This window comes from Apteryx mantelli, chromosome 22 (assembly GCF_036417845.1).
Source record: "Apteryx mantelli isolate bAptMan1 chromosome 22, bAptMan1.hap1, whole genome shotgun sequence".
NCBI classification, from domain to species: Eukaryota; Metazoa; Chordata; class Aves; order Apterygiformes; family Apterygidae; genus Apteryx; species Apteryx mantelli.
The window spans coordinates 9754756-9776143 of record NC_089999.1 but is presented as its reverse complement, the minus strand read 5'-3'; the positions used below and the strand labels follow the sequence as shown (position 1 = coordinate 9776143).

At 40.2% G+C, this 21388-nt stretch overlaps 1 protein-coding gene across 2 annotated transcripts in view; it reads right to left on the bottom strand.

The window, feature by feature from the left end:
* TAOK1 (TAO kinase 1) overlaps positions 1-21388 on the bottom strand; it is a 68124-nt gene that overhangs the window by 33566 nt on the left and 13170 nt on the right. Inside the window, exons 1-2 of one of the 2 annotated variants that reach the window (XM_067309801.1) lie at positions 4805-4869; positions 2955-3181 (exon numbers count right to left, since the gene is read on the bottom strand). In XM_067309801.1, coding sequence (XP_067165902.1) covers positions 2955-3086 — 132 coding nt within the window. In that variant the 5' untranslated portion in view covers positions 3087-3181; positions 4805-4869. Of the gene's footprint in view, positions 1-2954; positions 3182-4804; positions 4870-21388 lie in introns of those variants that run through there. The other variant, XM_067309800.1, reaches the window with a different exon arrangement.

The following is a 21388-nucleotide window of genomic DNA, read 5'->3' as shown; positions in this document are numbered from 1 at the left end:
ATTTTTGTTTTTAAGACAAAAAAGGAAGAATATAATTCTAGCTCCTAGATCTTTACTAATTAGAGGCAAGCTCTGAAACATTCAAATCAGCGAACAGCCACAATAAAACCGGCAAACAGAACAGTGGAGCAGAAGGAACATAGCTGTAACAAAAGAGAGTGGGGTTATTCTTCTGCTCCATCTGCACTATTTCAGTATAGTAGGTTTCCTGTGTCAAATGAAAGCTATTATTACATTGCAGAACACGGAGTAGGGTAAGGATAATACCAAAATGATTCCAAGGTGCCAGACTTGCAATTTCTAAGAAACTAAAACCATGAGGTGAACCAGCAGAGTTCATGTCAATTATAAAAGAAATAAAGAAACTTTCTGTCAATGCAGGATGTTTTAAGTGACAGAAACAAAGAAGAAAATAGTTAGTGAACATTCTTAGCCAGTTATCACACACAATAAGCATATCACCCCTGTCTCGGGGATCACTAGTAAAGGGAAAGAAAGGAAAGTACAACTAAGAGTAAACTGCATTAAAAAAAAATGGAATATTTCAGGACTGTTTTTTTTTTATTTATTAATTATTCCCACATATATTTGTTATGATTATTTTTGATCCAGGTTGTATGCAATGAAAGCAGACTGGTGGTGGCGGTGCTATTTATCCAAAAACCCAAGCAAACAATCGCTGATTGTGTTTGTGTAACACCTACAGTTCCTCACTGCTGTGGTTGGACTAGAAAAAGAGAACCACCATGGCTGAGACAGCCGTGAATGTTAAAATCACTGAGTTTAGTTAGCTTCCCCCCCCCTCCAGTTTCCTTGTGATCTTGAATAGTTAAAAAAGACAGTTCCTAGACAAAAGATATGAAGATGTTATAAGGCCAGCTACTTAAAACAATTCAAACAAACCAAGCTTTATTATTATTATTTTTTAAATGACAGACATTTATGTGCACATATTCTGCTTTCCTCTGAGAACTCCACACACGGGATCAAAATCAGGTGACTATAGTAACTTCAGCAGTAATACAAGAGCTGCATGAGCAAAGAAGAGGTGAAGCACATCATCGGCTTTGGTAATATGCTTTTAAACAGTTATTAACTATAATCTGATATCACTGATTAGAAAATGTTTAATAGTTTACATTGGCTGAAATCAAATCTTGTTAAAGAAACTTAAGAGATTTTTTTCCCCCCTAGTTTTACAGAAGAAGAAAATATCCACGACATACAGTCCTCTAATTTATTTCTTTATACATACTTCATTTACACTAAATTTCTCTTCCCGTGCTGCCTTTCTCATCTTTTTGGCTTGTGCTTGACATATGAAGTATGTTGAACAGTTTCATATTCAAGATCCCTTGGAAGTGGTAGCAGTGAGAAGATTCTATATATTTAACTTATAGGTTAAAGCTTCCTAACACAGAAATTATAATAGCTAACAACGTATCCTCTTTGTAGGAAGCACCCCCTTACTTAGCCAAATTATCCCCTCCCCTCTCCCCCGTGGACTGGAGTAGTGTAATGCATGCTTATACTCCATCTTTTTGCAAGTGCCAAATTAGACTTACTTTCTGCCAAAGCAGCACAATCTGAACTGAGTAGAGGTAGACGTGCTCTTTAGTGAATGAAAGCTAGCCTACACTGAATTAATTTCCACCATTTTAGACCATTAACGACCTCTTATTTCTTATCTCCTTGGAAAAGGAGCTGGTAATGGGCAGTCAGCCCTTACAAACACTACGAAGTTAAGACAGTCAACAGATGCTGCGAATGCAGCTTCTTGCCGATGTTTGCTAAAGCCATTAGCGTCCGACTCGCAGGTTATCTCTAGCTGTATGCTGTTTTGCATACCCCTGTGGCTCGTGCATACCATTATAAGATACAGTAGTCCTGAAAAACTTCAGTAATATTTCCACACAGCAGGAAGACAGATTTATCATTTCTTTCCTTTTATAGCCACTGTTTCGCCAGAGTGATTAAATTATATTAAGTCAAGACCGCAGGTGAGTACTGTTTCGTTAGAAAACATTTCCCTCCCCCAGATCTGTTCCCAGACAGTGGCAGCTCATAGTTTTAAGCAGGGAACAAAATTAAGAAGCTTTTCCTAATTAGTTCATCTGTGCTGCATTAAATTTGTGCTGGAAGGTTCCCAACATGGTCTGCTGCAATTATTAACAATGAATAGGCATCTCATAAAATACTGACACAAATGGCTTTCTGAAGGAAAATTGGCAGGTTTGGCCACACCTCCCATAATTATAAATGAGAAAAGGTTTTCTGAGAAAAAAGGGGTTTTAATGAAGGTCTCACAGTATGCACTTAGGTTAACATACAGCAACCTGCAAATGAGGTTACCATGAAATATCCCACCTCCAGCTATACACACAGCCTGGGAAAAATTCTGCTGTCCAGAAGCTTGTGTCAAATAAGAAGCTTTACACAGATGAATACTGGGATTCTTGCCTGCAGCAGGAAAGGATGTGACAGGACAACTGATAAGCACCAACATTCAGGTGGCCAAACTCGAAGAATGGCTTTAAGGGAGCCTGTGGGGTATGCAAGATGGGAGAGAGAACTCAGTTGTTCTCAAGGGACAAGAGCTGATAAGGAGGCATACAGACCAACAGAACTGCATTGCCAATCATAATGGATGGAGTAGAAGTACAAGTTTTAATTTGCAGATAAATTTCTACTTGCAACACACATAAGACTACCAGGCAAGGACCAAGTTCCCAGTTTTTCTTTTCAGTTTGCATGCAAACACCTTACAGATGCTGCAAGTCTGTGAATGGCCTGAGACTGTACAGACACACCACAAGAAAAGCATCCTTGTCCCAAAGATCATACAAAGAGATCCACATAAGTTTCTTTTCCTCACTATGTGCAAGTAGTCAATGTCCAGAGTCTAAAGATAAAAAGAAACACAGCTAACATTCACAAGTCATGAAGCTACTTACAAAATAAACTGCTCCGAAGCTTCCATGGCCAATCTCTCGGAGATCTGTGAAGAGCTTTTCTGGATCTTCTTTGAAGAAGAGCTCTGCAATTTCTGGGTCCTTCAGGCTGCCCGCTCGGCTGGTTGATGGCATCCTGCTGGGCAGTTAGCCGACCGACTATCTGGGTTTAAAGTGCTGCCTCAACCCTTGGTTCATCTGTATGAATGGAGCCTCTTCAGCATGGATTACTGCAAGAAAAAGATTGCAATCCTTCACTGATTATCCCGCTCTCAAAGAGTCAGAAACAAAGCTACAGAAGAGCAGTTTCCACTTCTTCCAGAGCAAGCATCCCAGTTACACAAAACAACGCAATCTATCTGATGTGATAATATCAAAGTCCCACTGTGACACCAGTCAGGCATTTCTACAGAACACAAATCAAAATCAAAACACAAAATGAGACAACATTCCTCACTCCATCATCTGCTCAGTCACCTGCACAAAAGTCAACAGAATCTCTTTTGACCTACAACGATAACCGGTTTGTCATTAGTGAGCCCAGATCATCTTGATAACTTTCCTTTGAAGAGTTACACATGCTATCTGCTAAATTATCAGTTGGATTTTTTTTTTTTTTTAATGGACTACACAATTGCGTATGTCATGGTCTTTGCAAGACAAACTATAGGGTGTTAGTTTGACATATATGAACTACCACTCCCATTTACATCTTCTTAATTCAGTTCTGTATTCTTTTCTTCTGTAACTGTACTCCAGTTAAGAAGAAGCCAGTGACTAATTTTTACTCATTTCAGCATGCACACAGAGAATTCTTTAAGGCTGCTCCTTCCATGACTAAATAAGTCCTAGTCCCTTCTGTCTTTTCTCATATCTAAATTCAAGAGGTCTATCTTAAAATGCTCTTCCTCTTCAGATTCTTATTCACAGCTTTTTTTTTTTTTTTTTTTTTTTGGTAGAGGAATAGTATCTAGGACAGGAGCTACCAACTTCCACATACCACATATGTCTTTCTCCTCTGTTTAAGCAGATGCAAACATGCATTTTAATTGTGATAGCGCATTATACAACCCTCTACAATAGCCTACTGGCAAGCAGTTTCTTCAGAGGAACTTGCAACTTCAGATGCCATTAGGAATGTATGAAATCTTCCGTTTACACTGTGCATTTGCTTTCCTTTATTCAAAGTGTGTGTCTTGGAATCTATCCACTTAGGAATGAAAGTATACTTTAAGTTGTGCTAAAATCTTGTTGTATCTTTACAACAGGTGAAGCTAAACAACCATCACAAGTAAAATGCACATTCTTTTCCTCTTAAAGGAAGGGGCCTTGACAAGTGGGGTTTCCTCTCAATTCTCCATAAATTGTCACCAACAAAAACAGTTGTGCGTCCCTGGCAAACAGCTAATCACACAGCTCACTTCTTTCACAAAATCCTTCTGTCTGGTTAAGACTTGCACTTTTATGATTTGTATTTTATATTTTAAATCTGTTTTTTTTTTTAAAAAGTTTTACAACTTCACAATCGGAAAAAAGACACTTAATCTGAGTTTAACAGATACACCAGAAGGCCCTATCCCTGTCCATTTTTCCTCCTTTTCTGGACTCTGTAAACTCCACCTTTCTCCAAGTCTCTAGACCATCAATGAATCACTTGTTTTCTCCTCCCTGTGGAGTAATTCCTACAAGGATGGAAAAAGACATACCCTTGAATGTTTATGCTTTGTGGTACTCTTCTTCAGACAGTCGCAGCACGTGAAAGTGCCAAAGATTGCCTGATCCCTGTTAGTTCGAGTAACTGCCAGCATGACTACAAGGAAAGCATGACTGTGTGAGAGACAGCCAAGACGTACCTAGTTGTAAAGCCTGCAAGATTCTCCAATTTTTCTGATCAAGACACGCGTGGGAGAGAGAATGCAGAGAAGGGAAATGAAATCCAGCGTTTTCATAGCTTTCCTCCGAGCAGTCAGGTTTTAAAAAGACTTATAATGTAACCCAAAACATGTTTCCACGATAGCCCACTCTCAGCGGCTAAGGAGAAAATGACATTCAAACCTCAGGGATGGACCAAATACAAAAAATACCCGTATACAAACTATGCAGCTGTTCACAGCCGTTCCGCTGCACTTGTGAGCATGCACGCACTCCTCTCATCGATGCGGGCAGCCTTATAGCAACCTTCAAAACAGACAGCACTGGCACATGACACCCAACTGCCAGTGAGGCACAGTTAGACGTATAGGACTGCGATATCTCCACCTTCTGTCACATAACACAGCAACACACACAGTGTAGGAGGGATAATAATTAGCTGCAGTTCGGGCCATACCTGAAGCATGCTACATTTATGAAGACTGGAAGAAAAGTTTTTTTGTTATTTCTGTCTGGCTTTCAAAAAAGCCAACAATATTCCACTTGATTCCAGCTCTAACAAGCACATAACACTGAAAGACAACTGTTTCGCATTTACAGCCCTGAACTAAACAATAGACAAAAAGCATCAGTCAGAAGCGAGCGAGAGGCGCTGGGGGAAGGGAGCTGATAACCAGAGCACACTCAGTATTATTGAAGGAATGTTTCTTGGATCGACGGTAATGATGTCATGTTCCATCTTTTAAGAAGCATCAGATTCTTACAAAAAGGACATTGTTGTTCAAAAGCAACTGCTGCAATCCCACAATGCCCTTTTCCCTACATCTGTTAGTCAGAGGGGCTAGGCTTGGATAAACCTGCTAATGTGGCCAAAAGTCACATGTCCCCTTGAGCGAGCGAGTGTGCCTGCGTGTGAGAAAGGGAGAGCGCCGAGCACCCCCTGCGCGCACGCAGCTGAAAGGGATTACAGCTCCCCCCTCCCCATTCACCCCTTATGCCAAACCAGCCACTAGCCTCATTCTTGGCATGATGTTTGAGCGTGCCTCTGAAATGCCATCAACAGGCAACGCTTTTTCCCATTGCTAAAACTCTTACCGGGCTAATTGGCAATGTATGCAGAAGTGGTACAGGGCTGGCTACTGCTCTGCCCTGCTTCAAATGGCAAATGAGAGGAGACTTGGCAAGACCAGAACTCTCGCCTATTGAGAGGCACCTTAAAATACATGTTTTTCACTTTAATCCTGAGAATTTAGTTATCTTGATTCTTGGAAATAATTGTTACTTTCAAAGGTATGAAAATAAAAACATTACATATTAAAAACTCCATTTAATGGAATAGTTACGATTGTGCACGTGACGCTATGCCTATCGCTCCATCTGTTTAGAGGGAACAATGAAATGCATTAATGTAAATTCCATCTATAGGAAAGCTTTACACAGTCTTACTTAATAAAGTGCTCCCATTTTTTTAAAGGATGCTACAATATTAAATTCCCTCAGTCTTCTTTCTAATCCAGACAACACACACTGCCTGCCAAAGCCCAACCGCTCCAGCAGCTGAGATGCTCTGTCTCCCTTCTTGCAGTAATGACACCTGAATACTTTGGGGAAATGGAAGTGAAGGTAGGAGAAGTGGCATGCAAAGTGGTTACCACATTATTTTAAATATATTAAAAATACAGATGAGCCTTAAGATAAAGAAAAAAAAAAGAAAAAGAAAAAAGCTGCAACTAAACTGCACTGAAAATTAAGTCATACACCAGCAGGCAGCTGATTTTTTACATTACAGTCAACCTGTATTTCAGCACTTCACATTCTTTCACTAGCGCAGCCTCTTTCCTAAAGTTTTTTAAATTAGTGCAGCTATACTGTTAAGCATAATTGTTTCCAACGGACGGGACTGATCACCTCATTTTAGAGGACTCGGATCGGGCGGCCAGATTCTCGCCGTGGCCAAGGAAGAGACGGGCCCTTCAGACAGGATACGGTATCCCCTGACTGTGCCTGTCTCTCTCCGCTGGCTGAAGAGCAGCCTACATTTTAGCTAAGGCTAGAAGCCTACCTCGTAGGCTGCTAAAATTAGATAAAAATAAATTGCAATTTTTTTTCCCAGTTGTCAGTTGAAGAAAGACTAGTACAATATGTACAACTGGTATTTAGATTGATTTTGAATCTTTTTCAGGTTCCTACATCATGTTGTTGATTATGCATGGAATCAGTGAGGGAATGACCAAGGTACAAGACCCAACCAACTCTATTCCTGTACAGTAGGCCGAACTGCATTTCGTTACTGGATACCAATCCTTGTGTAACCGACACTGGTTACAGGCCAAAATGTTTTATCAAATTACTTTCATCTGAACAACTATCAATTAGTAGGAACTGCATGCACACACCCACAAAAGTCTATATGTAAATAAGACTTTACGTTCCCTACAATCATAGCTATATTAAATCTACACATACACACCCCTCGAACAAATGACATCATGGAGCCAGAGGAGGAGGAAGGGGGTCTTCTGGGTTTTCTGCCTCCCTGCCCATCATGTCGTCTCTTGCTCAAGTCAGACCCACCCTTGTGACTAAGATCCCCTGGGATCCCGCAGGGCAGTTCACGCAAAGCCCTAAGCAGCCAGTGCCATATTTAAAGTAGAGATTTAAACCTTATGCTATACAGACCTTAGAAAAAAATGCAATCAAAACTGAGCACATGTTTAGCAAGGCTGTTAAAAACAAAAAATCTGTTAGTCAACTGCTGTCCCTGCTACAATAAATCACCTGACTGCTGCTAGTGTCATAGTCAACTGCTTTCATGCAATAAGCGGCTATACTAGGAAGTGAATATAGTCTTCTCTGCAGAAGAAAAGTGAACCTATTTATTAAGACTTACACCCATCCATAGTACTATTTTTCAGGTCCATATCCAGACCCAGATCTGTGAGAATGGCAACAACCTGAACGTATTAGACTGCACTAAACGTCCGCAAATCAAAGGATTGGTAGTTCCACAAGGTAGTTCACAAGGTTGTAGAAACCACAACGTGACAATTAGCATATAGGCTTGCTTGGAGATTATTACCATTAAAAAGCAGCACACCTTCTCCATACAAATCAAGTTTCAAAGAATCAACATATTCAATGTCCTTCAGCTTCTATAAATAGGAATATTATAACCAAAGTTAAACGAATACCGCACAAGCATAAAATGGAAGCAGATTTATGCACTGTAAAACAGCCCATCATCCTGGGTCGCTCTCCACTTCACCGGGTGTCAAGCGGCATGCTACATGGACTCCTCAAAGCTGGATTCCTACGACGTCTAATGAGAACAACGGGAATGGTGTCCTCCACCACTGAATTAAGAACAAAAATAATTTGCAATTTGAAGTGTAAATGTTGTATTATATTAAAGTTTTCTGTCATATGATACCCTTCATACGGTAAAACCTCTAAAAATTTATCTTTAGTATCAAATGTAGGTACACTATATATTTCTTCCTGGTAAAATATATGCCACATTTAAAAATAAATTCAGGTATCCAGCTACAGCACCCAAGATCTTTAGAGCTGTATTCACTAACAGCAACGACTGTGAATGTCCAACACAGAAAACCACTGTTCCTTCAGACTTTTTACCCAAAGTAAAAGGAAACCCTCCACCCCCACCAAAGCACAACTTTATTTGGAAATTGGCATTTAGGATTTTTTTTTCTCTTTGGTAAAGCATCTACAATGCATATAGTGCAAGCAGTTGCTAAATTTTAGAGTAATTTCCTCTGTCAGGATATAATCCAAGAGCATCAAATAGATGGGGAATGAGTGTCATCATGCAACTGTCAAAAGAGGGGAAAAGGGATTTTCTCTTACTTGCATATGGGTCAGTTCCGGGGAGTGTATGAAGCAGAGATTAAATTATCCTCTCAACACACCATTAAAATTTTCCTGAATGGCTTCCAGCTGACACTGAAAATTTCCACCACTATCACAAATATGGTAAACTGGAACTATTGGAAGTACTGCCTTTAAAATCTTTTTTCTTTTACTTACAATTATGCCTAAAGCTAGAGTTAGATGGAAAGATGCTTAAAAGACAAACTAACTTGTTAAAATTTCTGTTCATTTTCAGTATAGAATTGAAGGCTTGAGCTGCAAGCACAATTTTTTGAAGCAGCAGACAAACTGCTCCTTTTTTTTTTTTTTGACAGATTCTGAATAAAAGCACGTAAGACAAAAAATTAAGCTAAATTATAGAATGCATATTGCTGCTTGCACACAAATGTGAAGAAGTCAGTATTTCATGTATTTTCACAAAAAAAATCTTAACCAAGAGTTTTATTCTTACACTATAATACAGACCAGATATACCAGCATGTCTGAGCTGTATAGTATATACCATGCAGAGAAACCCTCATCTGGACTTTTAAAATAAAAGTTACCTATCACAGAGAAAATGTCTTCTTTGACATATATTTAAATCACCAATGAGGTTCTCCCAGCACTACATGCAACTGTGTAGCCCTGGCACATCATCATTTTATCAAGGCTACACCAACATGAAGCTGAGCACTAGCTGTTATGCGACTGGTAGTAAAATACCTTATCTACAACGCTGCAAAACAAGGCCACAACGTATGGAAAGAGAAGACAATGTGATGAATAGCGTACATAGCAGTTGAGAGAAAAAAAAAAAATCCTTATTTTACTCTGAAATGTACTCTCCTCTGGCAGAAATGAGATGTTGCAATACCCACCCCTCGAATTTGTGGGGATGCAAGTGAGAGATGAGACATATCAGAAAAGATGCTGGTTTCAGCATCAGAAGAAATGAACATATTATGCCCTCATCACACCAGGAAGTGCTGATATATGTGACCTTAAGAATGATGCTACTATATGTGACTTATCCTGCGATCTTCGTATGAATCTCCTCCCTATATATCAGCCTTTAAAATTTCAGCCAGATGAATACTATGAGTGGAGTAATCTTACCTGGAAATGGGAAGGCCAGACAGATTACCTGCTATACATCCCATCACTTTATTTGCCACGTATCAGAAGTCAGGCACTAGCCAGCCTGCTGCGGTGGGGCTGCACAGCAGGACGGGCGTCAGTAGATCCTTTCTGTAAGGCACAGACACCAAAAGTTCTGTTGGCTGATCTGAAGTTCAGGGGATCTGCAGCCAGTGCAACACTGCCAGATTCAGGATTGCCTCTTCCTACTCGTCCTTCTGCAGATCTCAGCAAATGCAGGGACATATGCCCATCAGGTTCATCAGGATCCCTGAGAAAGGAGGTTCTTGATCACTGCACCCAACATCTCCTTCCAGCAAGCTCACCTGAACTACATGACTATATACCACGTTTTTATTGTTCCCCAAACCAAAAAAATGCCCTGCCAGCTTACCAAGTGCTGTGGCTGTTCCTTAAAACATCTCAACATAGGTTCTAGTCCACCCAGTCTATTCTTTTTCCTGTTCTGATAAAAGCAGAGCAACTCTCAAGTGGCTTAACATGCATTGCACACATGCAAAACAAGTTATTCTGCTCACAGCAGAAAAAGGCTGTTTTCTCAAACAGCTAAAAAACAGCTTTCCATCCATGCTCAATTACACCATGGCACATGGTACCAAAACACTTGTATTTTAGGTGACTATCACAATGGAAAGTCTATCAGCATCTTCAGGCCTCTCAAAAGGGACTGCAATTTTAGTCACTTGATTCATGTGAAACCACATACCACAGACTACTTACATACTTGGGTAAGCCTCTCCCACCAAACTAACAACATGTTGCTTTTTCCTCCTTCTAGTTCTGCAATTTGAAAGTCTTACTAGAGTGACAATTAGGAAAAAAATCCAGGAAATGAGACAGAAAAAATCCAGAGGTGCAGCAAGCGGCAATTAGCTCCTCCTGGGCTCTGCAGAAGGGGCAGGAGGGACACAGGAACATCTCCCTCGGGATTCTGGTAACTTACTTCTACCACTTAGTAGTGAGCTGCAGCTGAGATGGAAAAAAAAAATGCTGGCAAAGTCACAACTTGCCTTTTTCTTCATTATCTTAAAACTATTCCTTTTTGGTACACTTGTTCTCTACACTGGATCCACTAGGACTATCTGTCACTAAAGAAGACAGAGATGCAAATGAATGGCATTCTACCAGAGACTGTTAGGAAAACATTTAATATTCAGAAAAAAATCCAAAGTGCTGTCACAAAACTGAATTAAAAAAAGGAACCATACTGAAATACTGCCAACCAGAAGCAAAACAAAGACACTTGGAAAGGGTTGAGAAAACTGGACTATAGAAGGGAGCTGTAGAGCAGGGAAAGCCCCCTTAAACAGTGTTCTCTTCTATGTTTTGCTTTTCAGCCTCATGCATATATACACTAAATGCTCCTCTGTTTCCTCCCAGCCTCCTGGAGGAGACTGACAATAGAGTGACTGCCCTGTCTCCGAGTCAGGAATCAGTCCTGCTGCCAAAGGCTGAAGCAGGTGAGATCTATACAGCCATACTGGACAGTTATGCTGTCCCTTTTATACCTTTCACATTCTCTCATGTATGTATTTGTAGAAGGAACAGATTACAGGGATAAGTTAAATCTGCACCTGAATACTGTGAATTCTAGCAGCTTCTTCTATGTGTGAGCTTCTATGTTCAAACAGGCTTTTCTTCCCCAACAAAGTAAATTTTTCTTCATCTGACAAAGAGCCAGCCTACCATTCCAGCAAGATTCCTTTTGCAACTATTTTTTTCTTCTGCTTCTTCTTTTTTGGGGGGTAGGGGAGTGCTGAGGAATGGTTTCTTCCTGGAAAAAACTCTTTGGAGATAATTTTTTCTTCCTCTGCTTCACCACCTATATTTTTTTCTTGTATTATACTTCTTCACAGAATAGCCTCAGGAAGATACTTTTATCTCAGAGTACTGCTTGCATTCCCCTTATACATGCAGCTGTAGACTGCGTGGCTTGCTTTGATTTCCTCTCAAAATTCTGCCACTAAAATGTCCATCATCAACTCCCTGAATTACTTATCCCAGCAGACTTTCCAATCCTGCTGAGCTGTTCTGCTTGGATGCCTACTTTCCAGGAATGTCACTAGCACAAGGGTCGGAGAAGTACGTTTCCCATAGCTCAGTTGACAAGCCCAGAATCTATGCTCCTAGGTTGGGCATAACTATTTGTTAGGATGACCTGCACCAGCAGCAAAGCCAGCAGTGATTATCATGAACAATGTCAGAACAAGCAATCGTTTTCCTGTACTTTCCACTTCATTTGCTGTATATCTGATTATTTTTACAATCTTTTCAAATTTTTTTTAAGTGGTAGAAAAGACAGCTCTAACTAGATAAGCTTGTTACTGCATTCAAGACAGATATTCTAAACACAACAAAATCTATTTTCACAACATTTACATATGCCAGTTATAAACAAACATAAATACATCCAACACTAGCAGTACTCTTGAAAATACTACAGTTTTGTTAACTGGCAACTATTTGCAACTACACTCACCTGAGAAACAAAGCTTACCACTGATCTTATCACTTAAATAACACAAATAAAAGACAGATTGCTGATGCAGTTGAAGAAAGAACATTAATGGCAAGAAGCATCCGGTATTTTATGAAATTTCTCCCATTTAAAACAAGGCATCCCATACAATCAGGAGTTAGATGTAGACCTACAGAATAGCTGAAGAACAGCCACTGTTCATTGACCAATGCTATGGAAGTTCAAGAAGCGCTAACCATACTCTGACATATCTAACACTAACATCTTCTGAATCTCTTTGCTTGCAATAGTTCTGGTATATTTATTATGAAGGTCAGCTCTAAATTTAGTAATTCCTTAGGCTAGCAAAGCTTTGAGGAAGGCAACCAGAAAAAAATTAAATCTTCTGCCTCCCTTCTTTTGCAATTCATTAGATTCACAGTAGTTGCCAACTATTTTCCTCCACTACATAAAAGCATCACATTAATACACATTCTGTGTCTGAATCATCTACAGACAACCCTCTGTGGCCACATCTCTTGTCTTAAACTTTAATGACTGAAGAAGTTTTGAGCATTAAGTTATAAAAATTCCTGTGCAGGAGGTGCTGTGCTGGTAGCATACTGCTCAGGACAAGGTTAGCAAGCAACCCGCCGAGGAGAGCCAGATACAGCTAGAGGCAGAAATAATGGGCAACTCCAACTGCCCAGATAAAGCTAGTCAGATGGCATAATGGGACAAGAGTCCAGAGAAACCTCTTCTTGACCTCCCCAGCCAATTTTGCCCCAGAACAACGAATACAGTAAACTTCAGCAAGTTGGGTATTTTTGATTCAGCATAAACAACGTACAACTTGAAAGCAAGCTACCAAAGCCCACATTATCCTTGAGAAAAGTAGTAATTAAAAAATAACAGTATCAAACTTGCTTTTAGAAAGCAGGACCAACAGAAAGTAATTCAAAGTCTTTCTGACCAGTAAGAAAATGAAAATATTTCAATTGTGCAAGCAAGTTAATTCACTACAGTGTAGAAGAATGATAGGAAGCATGTAAATTCCAGCCCAAGGTCTGCTTCCTAATAGAACGGGTAGTTCACAGCTCAGAATCTTATTTGAGTGGGTGTTTTTCTGAAGAAGCAAGCCTGGCAAAATTGATGCCTGCAGGAAGGATCTAAGGTAGAAAAAAAAAGATAAAACACAAATTGAAAAAGCCAAGAGAAAATTGGAAGACTGTATGGCCATAGCGTTAAAACAAACACACTGTCTAAGCGGGAAGCCTCAGGCAGTCACCCAGCCTGTTCAGCTACCGGGGCGAGAAAAAGAAAGCCACGGAGGAGAGTAAGGATATAGGAAAGCAGCTACATTATTTGCACAAAGAAGATAACTTTACTCTGTGAAAAGACTAGGTAGAAGTTATTGTCACAGACCATATATCAAAAAAGCCGGTCCTTCAATAAATTTGTAAATCAAACATTATTGTGCCATCAAGATGAGTAAGTAGCTACTCTAAAAGTTTAAAATAACTCAAGAATGAAGTTTATTTTTGTCACAGAACCACTATCTCTTCCTTACAATAGCTACCGCTCCAGAGAATTATACAACTATGGACACAGCCAAACAGAAGAATTAACTGAACTAATAATTAGGGGAAATACATCACTCAATGACTATGAAGCACTAAGAACTAACAAACCAAACATTTATGCACTAGACTATCTGTCACCAAAATAACTGAAAAACTGAAGAGAACTTTCAAAAAGTACCGGGCATATGAAATTATTATGAGTATTAATTAGTTATGGGTGGAGAACAAAAATGTTACCTCTGAACTGAGAACCAAAATAGTGATACAATCTGAAAAAAAAAAACCCAAGACTCCAAATACATAATAATAAAACATTTCAAGCAGGGGAAAAAGCCCTTGCGAGCACAGGATGACCACAGATACTGTACAGACCCTGTACATGCATAATGTTTGTATGTAAGATCTAGAATGGAGGAAAAAAAAGAACATGACAAATTTCATTTAGGGCAGCTGATAGTAACAAAAATTGCATAAGAACCTTTAAAAACAGTGTGAATGAGCAACAAAACAGGAGATGAAAGTTTAAAAAGTAAAAACTGAACAAGCACACATCTAATCTTAAACTAAACAGAACTCAAGATGGGTCTTTCACAGACTGCTCAATGAAAATAGTTGCACAATGATGTGAGGACAATGTCACACTTTTTTTAGAATTAATTAGGAAAATAATATAGAATTTCTGACAAAATGTTAAGGAAATCGCTGGCATGCCTGCTTCTGGATATTGTTCCCCACTCACATCTACCAGCAACAAAACAAAAGTACAGCACAAAAGGGCTTCAGAAATAGGAAGTCATAAATGTCTGAGAAGACATTGAAGAGAAAAGGTGTAGAAGTTAAAAATCACAAACAAGCCACGTAAATTGCTCAGATTTCAAGAACAAGGGGACATGCTATAAAATGCAAGAGCAGCACATTTTCACAGGGTGAAGGAATTCAACCAACCAAGCTACAAAGAGCAAAACTAACCTACAGAAATTACTGCAAGGTACTGAGGCCAAGGGATACAAACATTGCTTTTCTAAACTAGACATTTACATGAATAAGAACATCCACAGACAGATCAGGTAAGGTATTTCTGAACGCTCTTGGCACCTCTTCTGAAGCATGTAGTTGTTACCACCGTCAGAAACACAAGAGAGGACTAGATAGACAATGCATTAGATTCAGGACAGCAATTTCTACATTGCTATTCTTTCCTAGGATGAAACAAACATCATTTCATTTTAAAAAAATGGTTTAAAAAAGGTAAATTTTGGTTAACACAGGAGTTTATAAAATATACTACTACTACTACCAGATGCGGAAAACAAAATTTATTGAAAGGCGGCTGCACAGAAATAATGACAAAGTATCTTACTAGGTTCTAGTAATGTGTGTGTATGTGATGTACCTTCATCACTGGGAAAATGCTGATAAACTGTTTAAAATCAGATTACCAGTGAAAGGCTATTCTGTTCTTTATGAAGGAGTGACCAATCTAACGGAGTATCCTGAAATAGGGCATTAGGAGGAATTCTGCAAGGGTATATAGCTGTTTACCTAACTTTGTAACTTAAGGTAGATTCGAGAAAGGTAGAATGTATTTCAACATCAGAAGCAAAGAGTTTAAGCGGTTATAGATGATTTTAATCTATCAGATTATCTGTAGTACCTTTACCGAGCTATTACTTCGGACATTTCTAGAGCCCGTGAACATCTCATTTCCTGCTGGAATTCCCCGAAGTAATGGCATTTGGTTCAGTTTTACTGCAGCTGAAGTTGAGCATTTACCCCTCCTGTCTTCACATGACTGAACAGAACAACTTTTTAAATAGCACATGGCAAGAGAATGAGTCAAAAAATAATCAAAAACACCATCTTTTTTCTACGTTTTGCCTACTGGAAGAAATGCTTCTCTAGTGAGTTCTGCAAGGGCTAGATTACTTCTCCCTATCCCCTCTACTGACAACAAAAAGTTTTCAGTGTATATTAAGATAACAAGCATACCCCTTTTATCTGACAAGTTTTATTTGGTCTCACAAGGGAAGATGCTTATTTCAACTAATATACAAACCAACTTAGGTACCAGTGGTCCAGATACAGAACATACCCCAGTTGGATAGTTAAGATCACAGGACTGGGGGTCCTATTAAAGTCCTGTACCTGCTATTTTAAGCAACTATATGATAGAATTCAGTTACCAACTAATGATCAACTCGTGAGAGCTTTTTAAAGCCCCTATTCTGCCTACAAGGTTGCTCCAGAATCCCACTCCTATGATGAGTAAAAAGACACTTTCTGACTGACAGTTTGTATTTATTAGTTGTCAGTTCACACTGACTTACTCTTTTGCCCATACTGTCTTTTAAGTTTAAACAGTTCTCTCCTCCTGTCAGTACTGAGGGATAAGCACAAGTACAGACATATAGTACAGCTCCCCTTAGCTTTCATTTGCTCACTGAACACAACAGGCCAATTTTGCCTCCCTTTATGAGACAGGAGAGATGATGCATTTCCTAGACCATCCTCACAGCCCTTTCACGCATCTGTTCCAAACTAAGGCTTTGTTTTTAAAATATCACTGACCAGAATTCTTCACATCTGCTTATTTCCTGGCCAGACAGCATTAAAGGCTCATAATCATCACGTTATCAATAAATATACTCAAGTCTTTCTCATTCTCCTATTTCTAACTGATAATCCCCACTATTCGGCTTTAACAACCTCCAGCATGGTGCTGTGTCCTATGCTTTACTGATGTTCACCCCATAAGATGAATCACATTCACAGGGCTACTCCATCCCAGCCGCTTTTCTGCTCCAAATGGTTCTCCAGCAACCTTCTCCTCTCTGCCCGGACACTTTCAGCATGGATAATCACCCCTCACAACCCTTCTGTCCCCAACCTGGAGAAATGCTGCACGAGCAGTTCTTAAACTGGAAGGTGTGGGTGGCCATACAAAATATATCCTTGCTACAGAGGGGGAAGGGAAGGGATGGAATGGGAAGTGCACAAGGAACCATCCTTTCCACTCCTATGTGGATGGTTGTCCTACGTTTCTGCCTGACGCTCCACCAGATGCTCTTACTCCTCATCACCTTCCAGAAATGCCATGGCTGAGCAAGAACACCCTCTCACCAAGCTGCCCTAATGAAAGTGATTGCTTTTGGCACAGACTTTTAAAAACTAAACATCAGCTGCACTTCCCAAAATCAGTCTAGACAGGGCACCAACAGTGGGGGGGGGGGGGAGGAAGAGGGGGAGAGAGAGAATATGCCTGGAGACGCAGAGCCCATGGCAAACCCAACCCCGCAGTCCCTCCTCGGGCGCAGCACAGCTGCAGGGTTGGAACGAGCCACCCGCCAGCAGCTCAGCTGGCCCCAGCCACCAAGCAAGGGGGACCGAGGGAGCCAGAGCAGGCAGCAGCAGCCTGTCCCAGCCAGTCTCTCCCAGGCCGTGCACACATGGTTCGGCGGGTCAGCGCAAGTGCAACGGCCCTGGCACTCCCAAAGGCCAGGGTGGGACCACAGAGACCTCCCTCTCCTGGCACAGGAGGGAGGTCTGTGGTCTGTTTACCCAGACATTTTGGGCACGTCTGCTAAAATCCCATAAAACCAGAAGACTTCTTGTAGCGGTTCTGACGTCACTTTCGCATAGGAACGGACCTTCTGGCAGTAAAACAGGAGATCCAAGTAGAAGTTTGTAATGACCTGCTTCCCCAAATTCATGGCAATCATAGGTTTGTGTGTTAAATTACAGCTGGTCCATTTACTGTAATCTTATCTCTCATGTACTTATACACCCATTACCATAGTAACCAAATTCCTCAGAACATACAATGCAATTTTTGTACCTAGTATATTAAAACAAAATTAAGGTTACAAAGTCAAATACTCCAAAATTAGGAAGTGTCAGAATTAAGACTACCAGCTCCCTTGCCAACCCATCTTAGCTTGTTGCTTTCCTCCCCATCTCCAGGGCTCCCAAGTCACCTCTTCCGCAAATCTCCATCTCCATTTCTCTGTCAGTCATAGCTCCTTTCTCTCTAATCCCTCTGCAGTCCCAATCTCACTACACTTCCGTCCTGACCTATTCTTATCGCTCTTTTCTCATCTGACTCGTACACCTTCTGCATTCACACCAGGCGTTTTCCTCCTCCACATTGCCTGGGTGCTCTCCAGGAACGATTCACTAAACAGGACAGAGATTCCCTATAGTCTAGGGAGTGGAAACTAAAGAAGCCGCTGCTGCAGGGAAAGTCCTTCCCATCTCCTGCAGCTCTGAGAGGTTAAGTGCCTGGTCAGCCCCAGGAGCTGCAAAATGCCTAGGCAATGCATGGTGTTGGTTTACACTGTTACTACCTTCGAGTATTATACTAGAAGAGCATCCTAAGGAATAAGCCTCTATTTCAGGAGATGCTTTGCAAAAAAAAAAAGTTGGTGTAAGACATCTGTGGAGTGCTCAAGTGCTACAGGTTTTAACACCAACACCTGCAAGCACTATAAAGCTGAAGAGGGAAACTACTTTCAATGAAATATATCCAGCAAAGACATCAGATCTCTCCTCAAAGAAGTTTCACTCAAATACTAATCAAATCAGGGACTTTTGCATCTTGTTGCTTGACTGCCTCTCTACTAGAAAGAGGTTAAGTCAATATAACACTGCACACACACAAAAGGCAAATGAGTAGATTTTTTCTCTGAAAACCTGCTTTAAAAAAAATTAGCTGGCTCTTTTCTTGTTTTAGCAGTATCACTAAATATCCTAAAAAATAAGGAATGAAAAAGGTAGGTCAACATCTGCACCTGAAGGAAATACTTAGAAATACAGTTCAAAAACAAGGCCCACAAAGCAGGTTAATGCCCAAAGTCCATTCTACATAGGTTGACACATACTGAAAGTATTTTCAAAAAATTGTTCTCTTAGACACAGATTCTTCAGCTCCCTAAGCAAGACATACTGTGCTCTCATCTGGGACTGAACAGAGGAGAAAAGCACTTAAGATGCTTGAATGTACCTAGTAAACTTTGAAATATTTTAAGGCTGAAAAGGCAATTTCAGCTAAAGTAGGAACACATCCATCCTAAATCTGACAGAAAACTGTAATCAGAAATCAGTCTATTCCAATAGCACAGATCCAACAATTTTATATTTCACATGTTCTTTGTGGGCTCACACACAAAGCTGCTTAATCCAGCTGTTCTCAGGATGCATTCACAAAAGGAAATGAATGAATAAGTAAGTAAAGCCAGCAACTATCTCCACTCCTATCCTTTAACTGAGGTGAACAATAATTTGACTGCTTCAGTTCACGGACGGACCTATTTTCTGTGCCTTTTAAAGAGGTTAATTGAGATATGGTGCAACCTACTCTCACTTAGGCTTTCTGAAAACGTTGTCCTGCCTGTCCCAGGTACTCTGGCCTCAGCACTTGCATGAGGTGAGACAGGCAACTGGCCAGAAAGTGCCAATAACAGGTCACTTTTCTGACACCAGCCTGACCTTTGAGAGATGCAGTAAATGAATAGCATTGCAAAGAAAAGCCAATTAAAATGATCTTATACTCCTCCTTAAGCATCCACTGCTGACTACTGTCAGGGCCTGAGCTAGAAGGCCTTTGTCCAAGCCAGTGCTGTGCTGGACGGCAGTAGCGGTTGTTGTGAAGAGTTTCTGATCTAAAGGCAATCACTGATTTGGTCAAAGCTGAACTGTGCTACTCGCAGCACAATCGTGCCATCTAATGAAATATGGTAGCTGAAGAAGATAAAAGCTGCTCCCCAGGGCTATGACCACATTGCACAGCTTGAGTGGGATTAAGCTGTGTGGTGTAAAGGGCCTCCCTAAGATTGTCTGCAAATATGCAACATAGGAGTCTGGTTCTATTAAAATATGGAAGAAGTAAAGCAGCAGGGGACAGAGACAGCCATGAGAAGAGTCCCAAGAGAACAGTGGGACAGACCTCACTAGGGAAGAAGGTTGGAAATTTTCAACAAGAAATAACTTTTTTTTCCCCCCCCCAGAAACGGGGCTTTGTATTCTCCACTTTTGTTTTAACAAATGGACAATACACACAAAACACTATGCTTTTCTTACATGACATCTCCCCGACACCTTCCTATTTCCCTGCAGGGCATAACAAATACTTCTAGGCAAAATGAGAGGTTGGTTGCATTAGAGTTCAACAGTGTTACCTCATTTGTCTTGGTACTTTAAAATGGTCCTCTTTCTCACAGTATTTAAGCATCTATTTTATAGACAGCTATGGCTGCAGTAAATCAGTCCTAAATTCTGTGGTACAAAATCTGCAGCATTTTTCACTTACATTTTAAGAAAACTAATGGAATTTTAAAAGCAAAAGAGTATATAACAACAACAGCCCTTATCCAAAATCCAACTTGTTTAATGCTGGCTATCTGTATGTTCAGATTTTATCATGCCACCACTATTTCATACTAACTCAGAAACTACATCTGAAAATTCATCATGGTGAACAGTAAAAGTACGAAGAGCTCTTTCTTTTTGGATGGAGGCTGTGGTTTGCACTGGGGTTGGTGGTACTCAGTTCTTGGTGAAAAGTAAAAAAAATGTCTCTGAAATAAAGATCATTCATTCTAAAGCTGAAAGATATCAATCTATGGTATTCACACATATTGTCAACACAGAATGAAGAAAACAGATCACAACTCTAGGTCTATTGCTTCTCATTCTGCAGAGTGAGGAGGACAGCTTTGCATAACTAACCTGAACCAACAGTATCAACAAGCATGATGGAAAAGACTGCACCTGCAACGTTTCCATTCACAGATTCCTTGGTATTGCTCAGGTCTTGTGCTGAGTCTGGAAAAGCATAAAAAGACCAGAACTCTGGTGACAAATGACTGCTCCCTCTCCTGTTTTTCCATTTTCACAACTTTCTCGCAAGAGGACATTATTCAATTGTCAAAACTGGTAATTGCACATCTGACCTAGACTTTCATTACAGACACTTAAAAAGCATCTTACTTTTACAGAGTACTTAGCAGAGTTGCAAAAAATATTCTTACCTTAGAAACATGTAAACTACACGAATAAGAGGTGACCTGTCCAAGATCACAAGTTCACAGCAAGAACAGAAAGGTCCAACATCCTGTTTCTCATGCCAGCCATTAAATTAATAGTGCCTGATCTTTTTCGAGTTTCACCCAGTGCACAACTTATTAAAATAAGGAGCAGCATTATTTACCTGGCTTTATAATCTTGTATCTCAATATGATTTACATGTATCACAAGACAGTGTAAAACCTCTGTGGGAGAACAGATAACTAAGTGAATCACAGAATTGTATCAAGAATCTTTCAACTGGAGACAAAGTCTGAATACAACGCAAGAATATGGTGGCTGAAAGTTGCCTCTGCTACAGTAGCTGTTTAGAAGTAGATGTTATCAAATTCCTTTCACATCTATTTAGATTTCAGGAGACAAGCACCCACATCACAAAAAATCCCAGCCTCACATCCTTTTGGCAGTTTCAT